Genomic DNA, 12530 nt, shown 5'->3' on the forward strand with positions numbered 1-12530 from the left:
TTCAGCTTCTCCTTAGCTTTCTTTCTCTTGTGTCTCTTTCTTCCTCTTCTCAGTCTTCGTCTGCTTTTTTTATTTTATTTTTGTTTTTTTGGGGGATGTGTCTGTAGCTCTCTTATGATTCAGCTACTTAAATCTTTCCTTTCTAGGTTCTTCTGGTTCTTTTAACCTCCCAAACTCTGGGGACATGTTCATGAGCATGCAGAGTCTGAATGGGGATTCTTACCAAGGGGCACAAGTCGGAGCCAATGTGCAGTCACAGGTAGGAGACGCAAACAGAGACAGGGCCGTTGTGACCGGGCTGCGGTAGACCGGGGTTCTAAACCTGGCTGAGCCATCAACAGTACTGGTTTTCATTCACCGCTTTTTCTCTTAATGCCAGGCACTTTAAGAGGAGGAAATTCAGACCTATTGGGAATCCACTTTTCTTTGAAATACAAATTCCTTTTTTTTTTTTTTCTCTTGTTGATAACCCATGCCTCGCTACACGGAAAACCTGCCCTGTTGACAGCTCCCAATGGCCAGAGATTGACAGTTCTGGTCCACCCCCAAATTGCCCCCCCCACTTTAACATAGTAAAAAACAAACACACAGAAAAAACAATTTGAATACCTCAGGTTGTATACTTTCAGTTGTATCTCATTAAAAAAGCAATACAAATATTCTAGATTGAGGATTTGTTTTGATTTTGCTACTGACTATATGGAAGGCATTTCGGCTCTGACTTGAGCTCTTTGGTTGGGAATGGGAGTATGGTATTGTTTTTTGTTTTGTCTGTCTGTTTTTTTATTTTCTTCCTTTCCTTTCCTTTTTGTATGTATTTTGTATTGTGCTTTGTGTTGTTGTTGTTCCGTTCTCTTGTTCCTCTTCCAGTCGCCATGCAGTCAGCCCAGGTTTACAAACAATCAGTACATTGAGCAGCTATCAAAGCTGGGGATGAATTTAGTCACCTGATTAAGGAAATGAGAAGACAGAGATGTCTTGGTCCAGTGTTTAATGGGATATTACACTTAAAATGTAGTAACCAATTGGAAACAAAAAAGTGAAAATGACTGCAATTTGCTAACTGATATTAACAAGTATGCACAACGTGTGATTTATTTTTTCCCCCACTCACAATAATTTGATGATGAAAATTGTAAAAAGCAGTTTTGATAAGCCCTTCCATGTTACACTGTGGGAGACATCCACACTAGCTGTCTGGAACATGGACACGTCTGAGAACTGTAGTGGCTGAAAAAACCCAAACAATTTTGACACGTCTCAGTGTTGTTGTGAACTCACTCCTTCGTCTGAGCTGTGCCAGGAGCTCAGGCAGAAGGAATTGAAGGAGCTTTCTGTTTCATTCTGTGTTAATTTAAAACACTGTGATGTCACAAAATCAGAGAGCACAAATTCTTACTTCCATTTGAATGACACTAGTGACACTTTCATGGCGTTTTTTTTGTATTACTGTATGTGCATATATATATATATATATATATATATATTGTTTGTTTGTGTGTTTCTACATTGCAAAGGGTACTGCTTCACACTTTGGAGTGAAAAGTTTTGTGAATTCCGCCCACAGTGATTTGACCAAAGGCGCAGGCGGTGTTGACCGGGCTCTCTCTCTCGCTGCAGGTGGATACCCTGCGTCATGTTATCAGTCAGACGGCAGGATACAGTGACGGCCTCGGAGGGAATTCTCTGTACAGTCCGCACGGCTTGAATGTAAGTAAACAGCTCACCTTCCCCAGTCGCCACTACAGCTGGCCCACTGTAGGAACCAAAACTTGGATATGAATGTAGTTAGTTAGGTAGCAGTGTTATAAAAGTCTTGCTCTTTATCATTGGGGTATATAATACTGAAAATGGTTCAACCCATTGGAAAAACGCAAATGGAAGAGTGGAATGACTCAAATGAGGTTGGCTCGTGTTTCAAACACTATACAGATGAAATTTTATCCACCTCCCCCAACACGAAATAAAGCTCAGGTACTTTTCCAAAACTATGTTGAACTGGAAAAAAACTGTTGAAAAAAAAAAGAGAGAGAGAGAAATGGAAAGCACGTTTTTCTTTGGATCATAAAGGCAGGGAGAAAACACCCAATAATTATTCTCCCACAGGCGGACGGGTTGTGTCATCTGGTTCCAGGATAATGTCACTGAATCAGGCAGCAGGATAATCTTCATTCACCTGTCCCGCCGAACTCACCGAGGAAGTGAGAGAAAGGGTTCGGCTCAGCCCCTGAATGATTGAGCTGCCTTTAGCATGAGGCAAACAAATGACAGGGCAGATTAGGGACTGCAAAAGAGATGGCAGACTTTTCTAATGTGAGGATAAAAGTATCGCTTAATATTAACACGCAGGGAGAGAGAGAGAGAGAAAGAGAGAGAGAGGATAAGAAAAAGCCTTTTAAATTTGAAAACGTCAAAGCTTTCCCCTTTTGCTTTTATAAACATTTCATAATAACCTATAGCAAAACGGTATAAAAAGGCTTTTAGTTGCATATCTACGTTTTCATTTAACTGTTTTGAAATGCTTCAGAGAATTTGCCATATCCTTATCAACATGATAAAATATGAAACTGTGATTGCCTGCAGCATTTTACAGACATGAATTCCATCTTCCCTGATGAGGGCTGATAAGGCGCTGTTTTATAATACAGTGCATAATCTGAAACCACCAGAGTAAAGATTAATTTATTTGAAGAGAGAGAGAAAGAGAGAGAGTGAGAGAGAAATGCTTGCTGACAATCTTTCCTTCAGCAGTACAAGGGAGTGAAATATTAGCATTTGTTGTCTTTATGTGGAAATGAAAGGGACAGCAGCGACTTGAAGGCTTTTACACAATTTTGCTTTTATCTGTTGAAAAAAAAAAAAGTCTTCAGAATAGATCAGCTGTTGTAGTGTATTTTTGTACATATTACAGAGGTTAGAAGAGCATGTAACAGACACATAGGGTCAGTAGAGTTAGGGTGCAGCTGTTTCTCTTTGCAGTGTTTCCTATCCTGATTGTATTCTATAGCTTGTAGTCCCATTAAGACTCCTTAGAATATGTCAGTGTTTATTTCCGCTTGGGTTCAGTAGAACTTTGCATTATTGTCACGCTAAGCCCCATACCAGTTATTACTGCGGTGTTTCATCTGAAAATTCGACTCAGCTGACAGAGAGGACAACCGAAACAAATTCATAAACATTCAACTCCAAATAAAATCAGAGAGGGGGAAAAAAAAGCAGTGTGTGAAAAAATATGTATGATTTGGGCCTTGTCATACATGTTGAATAAATGTGGTATCGATTGACTGTAATCACTCAATTCAATAGTGAACCTTAAAATGATTCTTTGACAAGCCACATGTGCTGTAGATTGTAATTCACAACAACAGAAATGGATCGGTTTGGTAATGAACCACATCATAAATAAATTAACAGACACTAACCTATTGTTTGTTGGCAGTTATGGTCAAGAGCTTTTCCTTCTTGAGGAGAAGGTTTGAGGGTGGGGGTGTGTAATCTTATATTGCTTGAACTCAAATTGTCACTATCTGATTTGAGATTGTAAAACTACTGTATGTTGTCCCCCATCAGCCCAGCTCTAAACCTGTAATCAGGGCACACTAGGATGTCCCAGAATCCCATCTGATTTGTAAACACTATACTGCCACTCCCACTAATAATCAATGAATGCTGACCCCACCATAATTATTACTATAATCTAAAAACAATATTACAAATTCCTGAAGCATAATAGTAACGAGTCTTGTTTTACAGCTATTCTGTATGACAGAAAGGTAATCTTTTTTAATAGATAGATAGATAGATACTTAGATAGACAGATAGATAGAAAGGAAGCAATATCAGTCCATCGCATTGCCGCTTTTGCACACTAAGGTGTCATTTTCGTTTTGCTGAGTGCCCTCCTGCCTCCAGCGCTTGAGATGATGTGCCAACCTCTAGCAGCCTCCAGTGAAGTGTCTAGGTTTCTCGCTTTGCTTTAGAATTTAGGTCAAGGCACGGTTTATTATGAATCTCAAAACAAAAACAGCAACAACAGATATCGTCCAAAATGTCTGTTTCTAAGTATCATTAAAAATAATATTCATAATAATTATAATAATACATATAATAAAGAGATTGTTGATGCACCCTAAAACAAAAGTGGTAATATCTGAAACAACTGAAGATTTTAAAAACAAAGTACAGTCAAAAGGAAGCAAGCGGACGCATTTAAGGGTGATTGGGGAGACTGGCTCAGGATCCAAACTCTTATTTCAATGCAGCAGTCGCACTACAGCCAAGGAAACCAGATTAATCTATTTATTGACCTATTCCAGGAACTCTAAATCAGCAAAATACTAATTCCACGGACAAGCCACATGAGTGCTATAGCTTATAGTTTACAGTAATGCAGACGGATTGTTTTGATAATGAACCGCATCATAAATAAATTAGCATACGCTAACCTTTCGTTTTGTGGATGGTGCCTCGTGATGGCTAGGGAAGAAATCCAGCAAAGGCTAGTCCCCGCCGCGAGCCAGTCACAGTCAAGCCAACTTACGCTAGCTTCCTCGGAAAGGCCTGCCCCGTCACTTCCACTCAATGTTCCCCACCTCACCAGGCCTGCGCCTTCCCTCTTCTTGACTGACATAAAAATATGTAGCGACAAGCTGTCTGCCACTGCAGAAATCTGATTAGACATTGATTTCAGCAATTGCCTCCATTGGCTGGGACATAAGGCAAATTTGTTTCTGAGAGTCTCTCATTGCTGATGCTAGTCTAATGCAAAGAGGGCCGCCGGCTGGCAGTATCAAGAGAAACACTTCTTTTTCTTTCTTTTCTTTTTTATAAATATCTGTATGAACACACACACACACACAGGGGAGCAGCTGATGGACACACAGATCCTGCGTCTTTCCTTTTTTTGTTTCCTTTTCTTTTTCTCATATTCTTTTTACCCTGCTCTCCCTCCTTCCCTGCCTCTCTTACGCCACAGACGAAAATCAGGATAAATCCCCCCATCTGTTCTCAAACTGCTCTTCCTCTGTAGGGTATTTGTGATTCTTAATAGTTTATCTGCAGGTTCTTCTCCACATGTAGAATGTCAGTTCTCTGTGCAAGGAGATACAGAACATATCTATGCTTATATGTACACGTAAATGAAGTGTGTATATTGTTCTTTTAAAACAACGATAACCTATTGCTTCAGTCATTTCCGCGCATGTTTTACAGCCTCCTTTTCGCTTTATTCGCAGGCTAATGGGGGATGGCAAGATGCAACCACTCCATCTTCTGTGACGTCCCCAACAGAAGGACCTGGAAGTGTGCACTCTGATACCTCGAATTGATCTCTCCACTGACGCATCCAATCCCCAAGCTGTAGGGCCCTGACTAGCACTGACTGACCAACCAGAGAAGCTTTCTTTTTCTTGAACCAATCGTCTTGCTGCATTTTACTGTAAAACCCTCCCTCACCCTAGGGATCGCAAAAAAAAACAACCAGAAAAAAAAAGACGACGACAACAACAAAAAACAACAACCATCTTTCGGACTCCTCTGTTTGTCATGGCAACTCGGCAGTAGAGCCTTCACTCCTTCCATACTGCTTGAAGTGAATCCGGTGCCCTTTTTTTCCTGAACAGTTTTTTATATCTCCATGAAACTGACAAGACCGCCACTGCCTGGCTTTTTGTTTTTGTACCATTGCGTCGTTTCTCGGTTGCCATCAGTGCAACAGGAGCAAGACCCAAAGCAGACTCTGTTCAGCGCTTGGTTTCTACGTCTTCTTTTTTTTCTGCCTTCTGCCTGACCTGCTTGATTCATTGCGGTCTATTTTTCACCCCCACTTTCTATCCCATCAGGGGAAGCCCCCCACACCCATCGCGATCAAAATACCAACCCAAACCAGGGAATGAGTGAAGAATGGTGTTGTGCTGCACATATTTTTGCTATAATGGGTTACATGAGCATTGTTATTATCATTTGTGTTTGGTTTCGATTCCTGGGTACGCGTAATGACAGATATCCTCAATATGATCCTCCACGCTCAGTCACCAGCTTGTTGAATGCATTTGTTTCATGCTATTCTCATTATTTGTTCTCCAAGTCCAGTGTAAAGTTTAAATCAGTGCAATCTCAGTTTGCAAGGACTGATTTCTGTCAATTACTTTCTAATTTATTTGTTTAGTAGGGATAAGATGCTACACTTTCAGGCAGCTTGGGGAAACTCCTTTCTTTTTGCTTTGTTTGGGGCTTTTTTTGCCTTGCTTTGGAAAAACTGTAATTTAATAGAAATCCTGGCTGTGGCTCTGATTCAGATGCAGTATTTGATCAGCAGCACGTTCAAGTTTTGAAGAGTGCTTTCTCTCTTTTGAATGTGTCCCAAATAATCTCCTTTTTTGTAAGACAGAGTAATAATCAAATTAGCAAATAAATAAATGCAACCATTCATTGATCTTATTTGAACATCATGCGCTTCCAAAATTCTGATTCTACTATATGTCTTTAACCCATTGTTGCTAATGGAAATAGCTTGGGTCTTACAGTAAAGGCAACTAGGTTTTTTTGGCAACAAAAGGCACCAATCACACACAAGTGTTGTATATAATGTAGCTAAAGAGTATTTATACATCCCACCAATCAAAAACAGCTTTATTACCTCATGCGAACTCATACAAACCAATAGAATTTCAACATGTTCTATAGCTTAGAGTGCTCACTTACTACCTCTAAACAATATCACTACCATGGTTTTTTGTCTTTTTATTTTTATTTTTTATTTTTTAAGTTTTGCATCTTGTAATAAACTCTTTGTTTCCCTTCATGTAATCTAATGTATATTTTAATCTTTTAAGAAAATATAGAGTTGCTTTGGCGCGACTTTTAAAAACAAACAAAAAAAAGATAATAATGATGATGATAATAATAATAATAATAATAATGAAAATAAAGTGTGTGTGCGTGGGGGATGGGGAGGGAGGGTGGGGTGGTGTGGGGTGGGGGGGACATTGGTCGTAAATTAACACCAAACAGTAAAACTGTTGTAAATACTGAAGAACATTTTGAATGTTGCTCATCTTGTTACTAATCCACGCAAAAAGAGAAAAAAAAAGGAAAAAAAATAACAAATAACTGTAATGCATAGTTTCAGTATTCGGAACTGTATATTTCAAGCCCTGTCTAACAGGGTGATACGTTTCTTTCTCCTTTTATTCTTTTTTTTCCTTTCTTTTTTTTGTATTGTATGCGATTCTGAAACTGATTAAGTCATGAAAAGATGAATTGTGGCAGTGATTCTAATGTATTAAAATGTTTCGTGTTACTTTCTAACCAGACTACACCCTGGACTGAAGAGTCTTCCTTGTGGTAGTTATGTGTAGTTTCAAACATGAATAAACTTTTTGCTTTCATGATAGAGCGCTGTGTTGGGTTCTTTTAATCTAACAAGGAGGTAGATAACTGTGAGGAGGCCTTTGACTCATCTGAACTCCCTCACTACTCACGCTCAGGTCATTGAAGCCTTTGAGTGAAAGTACATCTTGAAAGTTTGCTTTTTTTATTTTGGCCTGTACTTGCTTGTATTTGATCATCATAAAAAGGGTTCACAGAGACAACGGTGCACACATAGGCATGTATTTATGTGTGACTGGAGCCACTCCATTACAACTTATTTTCTCTGGTTTTGAAGACTGTACTCATGTCGATGATTTTCCTGCAGCACAAATTAAAAAACTGTATTAAAATGTCTCACGTATTCTGCTCCTGGATTTCTTCATGCTGCTGTTTATATTTCCATGTTTTATTTTCTTTAAACGCTAAAGCAGAACACCAACACACACAATCTGGCTCATTTGAGTAAGGGCTGTGGAGTATTATTGTAAACTACATTTTAACAGTGCAGTTTCTAGAGCTAGAGCGCCCGCAAAGCCCTAGTATGGACTTTTTCAATGGGAAATATCCTCCTGGTGGAATTGACTTTGGAAATCGTACAAAGTCAACCACCGCTTGGCAAATGTAGGCAAAGCTCTGGCAGGGCTTTTTATTTATTATAAAATAAATACGATCTTTTTTTTATTTATGTAAAAATATATAAATATACAGATAAAAACATTTACATTTAATGCTTCGTTTGGAAAATATTTGAGGAAAAAACTACCCCACACATTCAAAGATATAATGTTTTCTGAATTATGTCAATGCTCCTCGTCTTTCACATACAGCTTTTACAGCTTTACCATATGCAGGTCTTCATTAACAGAAATAATTTGTGTATCTCTTTTTTAAAAACCACTGGAGGGAAAACAGGCTTGTAGGTCCTTTTTGAAGTATGAGGTTTGATAGCAATCCAGAGAAAAGCTTAAAAGGAAGCGTCATGTGCACTATGATGTTATGTGACAAGATTGTATTAATAACAGGACTAATTGTGGCTTGAGCGTCCTGACAAATGCAACTAAATTAATCACTGCGTTTAATTGAGATGTTTGCAGATCTGTACTGATCATGGTCTCTGGATTATGCTAAACAAACGGGGAGATGTGATTTCTTCGGACAATGCTTAAAACTCCCTGGGGAGTCGGCCATCTAACATTTCAGAATCTTACACAAATAAAATGAACGTATGAATAAAACGAATAAATAGAAAAAGTAAAATGGCACTAAAGGAAGCTTTGTTTTTTTCTATCTCCTATACTTTCTGCAATGCTAAAGAGGTATGTTAAATTGCAGTTTCCACCTGCACTTAAGCTCTGAACACAATGCCTAAAAATGTAACACACAAGACATGAAAATCGAATCAGTCACAGCCAAACAGAAAACAAAAACTAGAAAAATGGAAGCAGGAAAGTGGATTAAGATGAATGCAAACACAAAGATAGAAGTATTATCAATAATGAAGTGAACCATTACGCCAACAAAAGGGAAAACGGTGTAGCCGTGTCTGGGAGAATTTAAGGCAAAAAGAAAAGCGAAGGAGCCACAGTACATTTTCCTGGTGGCTTGGAGGATGTGTAGTTTTGCACACTGAATTATTTCCCTGTCGCAGTAATTCCTCTCCTGTATAATGGGTTTTGGATAGGGAACGTGCGCGAGCTGAATGGGTTTCAGAATGTATCAATGTTCAGATTATGAGGAGCTGTGATTCCTTATCTTGTCGGTGGACGCACTCAGCACTTGGGCTATCAGCTCCTCACGCGAGCGCACACGTCCCCCCCGCCTCCCCTCCCACCGCAGATGGAACGCAGTCTTTCCCGCATGCCAGCTCTCGGGATGATAATTGCGGCTCTGCTACCAGACCCTGTCACTTCAATGGACAATGCGAAAAGGTGCGTGAAGCAAAGGCAGTCAGGCACTGCTGTATAAATTAGTTTAAACATTTGAAAACCTTCCAAAAAGGCAGCTAAAAATTCAGTGAGCAATCTGATAAATAATTCAGGTCCAGCGCTAAGCCGCAATGACGAGAAAGGATGCAGGCCGCACCACAGAACAGAGGAGTCACGTCCTAACGTGCACCCGTACACGGTTCCACTTTCTTTTTATTTTGCCATTCATATATTATAGATGTAGGAATGATTTGCCATTTGTGGGTATTTAGTGCAAATAAATGAGGGCTGAGTAATTTTTGTTACAGAAAAATGCTGACTAATGCATCAAGAGATTTAATTTTCGAAACGTATTTGAGCAGCTACTATCAAATTCTATATTTTTGTATTTTTTAGAGAACACAGTTTAAGTATGATGAAGGCCTGCAAACAGAGAAGTCTGTGCGTTTGTTTTCACTCCACAGCCTTCGAGAGTAACTTTAATTTTTTGTGCCAGTCATAAGCGAGGAACACATACGAGTGCTATGACTGTATATAGTTTGGGATTGAAAAGGTCAGCAGTTGCAAGGTCTCTTCACCTACAGGATGTGACTCACTGTAATATGATTGGAATATAATCACTATACATCAAGCCCTGATGCATGATAACTGCGGACATGTTTTTGAAATAATAATGGCGCTGTGCTGGCTCTGTTAGCATTACACAGAACTCCAGATTGACTTAGTTTGTGCAGCAGAAGTTCATCTTTAAAAGGTGAAACAAGGTCTCTGTTTGGATCATGCTTCAACCCTGTGTTTTGTGTCCCCGGGTCAGAGAAAAAAAACTTCATACACTATGCTTTGAATTATTTCCCTGCTATGCTTTGCAAAATAGAGTGATCACGTGTGGTCCTTAAAAAAGAAGCGTTACATGAATTTGCAAACAACCTTAAAAATCATAAACATCTTTTCGAATGCTTTGACCTTCCTAGAACGTCTTATGTATGAGTTCAGTAGTGTGCAGTTTTGCTCTATCTGTACTGTAGGGTGCAATTTTGCTCTGCATTTTTATCCCTATTAAGCTTTTTTTCATTAACCTTTTTGATCTGCAACTAATGAATAAAACGGCTCACTATTTTTTAGCCAGCCACTTTCCTGCAAAAGTGAATACCTGAGAGTACGTTTATGAACAGGTCACGTTATGTTAAAATGAGCAGCTCTAACACAGAGATACCACCACTGCAACAAAACATTAAGAAACATGAAACAGAGTGGGCACAGCCACCTCTGAACCTTGCAGCTTGGCCTTGTGCATCACAGAAGGCCCCATGTAGACAATCTCGAGGAAGGCTGAGATGCCTACCGCAGGCATGGAAATGCCATTGTTTTGTACTTATAAGGTTGTCATTTCAGCGGGGCAGAGGCCTGTGTTGTAAACGAATAATTGTCAGACGTAGTGGGCTTCACAGGGAAAAGCGCCACAGGAATTGCAGATGGTCAAAAATCAGATTCCCTTCTCCCTCTGCCTCCCCCAGTGTTTACAGTGGTAATCCAGGGCGCCACAGAACCACAGCTTTAAAAAGTAAGCTCCCTGGGCTGATCGAGGCTCAGGGCAGCCTAATGAACACTCAGACAGCCCTCCTTTTGATCACATTGCTGGTAGCCACAGGCAAGGACCTGTCAGAGGCTGATGAGGTTCAGAGGAAGGCCATCAACAACCCTTTCGGCCGCACTTCCCCAGTTCCAGCCTATCGGGCATTATTAGTGTGCCTTTAATAGAGCTTCTTCACAACATTAGGCATAAGGGGCTCCTCAAATTACAGCCACAATTGCTGCTTTCCTTTCCAACCCGATAAAACTCAGGCGCCCTTGTGTACTCCATGTGTGAGGCAGGCAAACAAAAATGGCTTTCCCCCTCCTTTGCGGACTCCACCATTCCTGGTTACTTAACCCCGCTTCGAGAACAAGCCCCGATTTTGCCACCTCACCGCAAGGGGCCAAAAACAGGCCCCGGATAAGATGTGGAATTTAAAGGTTTGTCAGACCCAGCCCACATCAGACGCCTACCCCACCAGCGCGTTTTAACAATTTATTTACAGCATTTTTTTGCACAGTCCAAAGAGACGCACGCCCCAATGAAGAGCGATGTTATTTACTCTACGCTGCCTCCTGCCATAGACATCCAACCGAAGGGCCTCTCCTTTATCAACATGAACCTGCAATTAAATCCAAAGGGAGGGACAGTACAAGACAACAGCTGACACAAGGCTTGTCACAACAGCAGCTTCAGGAAAAGAGGGGACCAGGTGGAGACTGCGGTATCGGCCGACAAACATTCACAGTGGAAAACCTGCATCAGTTTCCTTTTTGCAGTTATTTGCGAAATCATTAAATTAAAATGGGCAGAAAACAGATATATTTCAAGTTTACGAATATGAGCCTCCAAGGAAGACAGAAAGACAAACAGACAATCATAAATAAAACGTAACAGTGATGTAGACAAGGAAAAGAACAGTACGCACAACAGCTGGATCTTTGAAAAGTGTAAATGTAACAGATCCGAATGCCTATAGACATTTGTGTGTAAATGTTATTTGTTTCGAAATACCATGGGGGTTTGTGTGTGTGTGTGTTTTGCATTAGTTCCTCATATTCTAGTATCTCAAAACACCCCACAACACAACCCTGCAGTGCTCTGTTTGACCTTCAACTCAAGTTGCAGGCAAACCTTATTAGGAGGGACTCAATCAACTGTTCCCAGTGGTCACTGTGTTTCTTAATGAGGGGTGGTGGAAATAATACAATACAAACCTTGAATAATGAAAGCCAATTTAACAGCTCCCTTAATGGTCCTGCTAAAAGTGATTTGACTGCCTATGAATCCTTTCTGTCGGCTAATTTCTTCGCCGCCATGTTTGGATCCCTGGAAGAAGGTGTGTGTTCAACACAGCCACCATTATAGTTTCATAAATACGAATGCATTTCACTCTGTTACGCTGATCCTTTTGAGAGCTCAGCTGTACGCTACTGTTCTCTTGTGTCGGTGTTCATATAAGCTAACCAAAGCGGAGACCACTTTTGAAGACTAACACTCAAAAGGATGCCCCATTTATGCAGGCGGAATCTAAATGAAACACCGGAATGATGCTTTAGGAGACATACAAAACATGGCCAGATTTTATTCAATATAGAGAAAAACACAGCAACCTTTTTCTCTGTCCAAATCGGCAAAATTGGCATCCCAGTGCAATGTAC

General features: G+C 40.2%; 1 protein-coding gene across 5 annotated transcripts in view; it reads left to right on the forward strand.

The window, feature by feature from the left end:
• Positions 1 to 7393, forward strand: part of LOC136758612 (pre-B-cell leukemia transcription factor 3) — a 96131-nt gene extending 88738 nt beyond the window's left edge. For 3 of the 5 annotated variants that reach the window (XM_066713145.1, XM_066713146.1, XM_066713147.1), the window contains 3 exons: positions 147 to 259; positions 1621 to 1710; positions 5235 to 7393. In XM_066713145.1, the coding sequence (XP_066569242.1) occupies positions 147 to 259; positions 1621 to 1710; positions 5235 to 5327 (296 nt within the window). In that variant the 3' untranslated portion in view covers positions 5328 to 7393. The remainder of the gene's footprint in view (positions 1 to 146; positions 260 to 1620; positions 1711 to 5234) is intronic. The other 2 variants (XM_066713148.1, XM_066713149.1) reach the window with 1 other exon arrangement.
• Positions 7394 to 12530: the final 5137 nt, after the last annotated feature.

The sequence above is a fragment of the Amia ocellicauda genome, chromosome 9 (assembly GCF_036373705.1).
Source record: "Amia ocellicauda isolate fAmiCal2 chromosome 9, fAmiCal2.hap1, whole genome shotgun sequence".
NCBI classification, from domain to species: domain Eukaryota; kingdom Metazoa; phylum Chordata; class Actinopteri; order Amiiformes; family Amiidae; genus Amia; species Amia ocellicauda.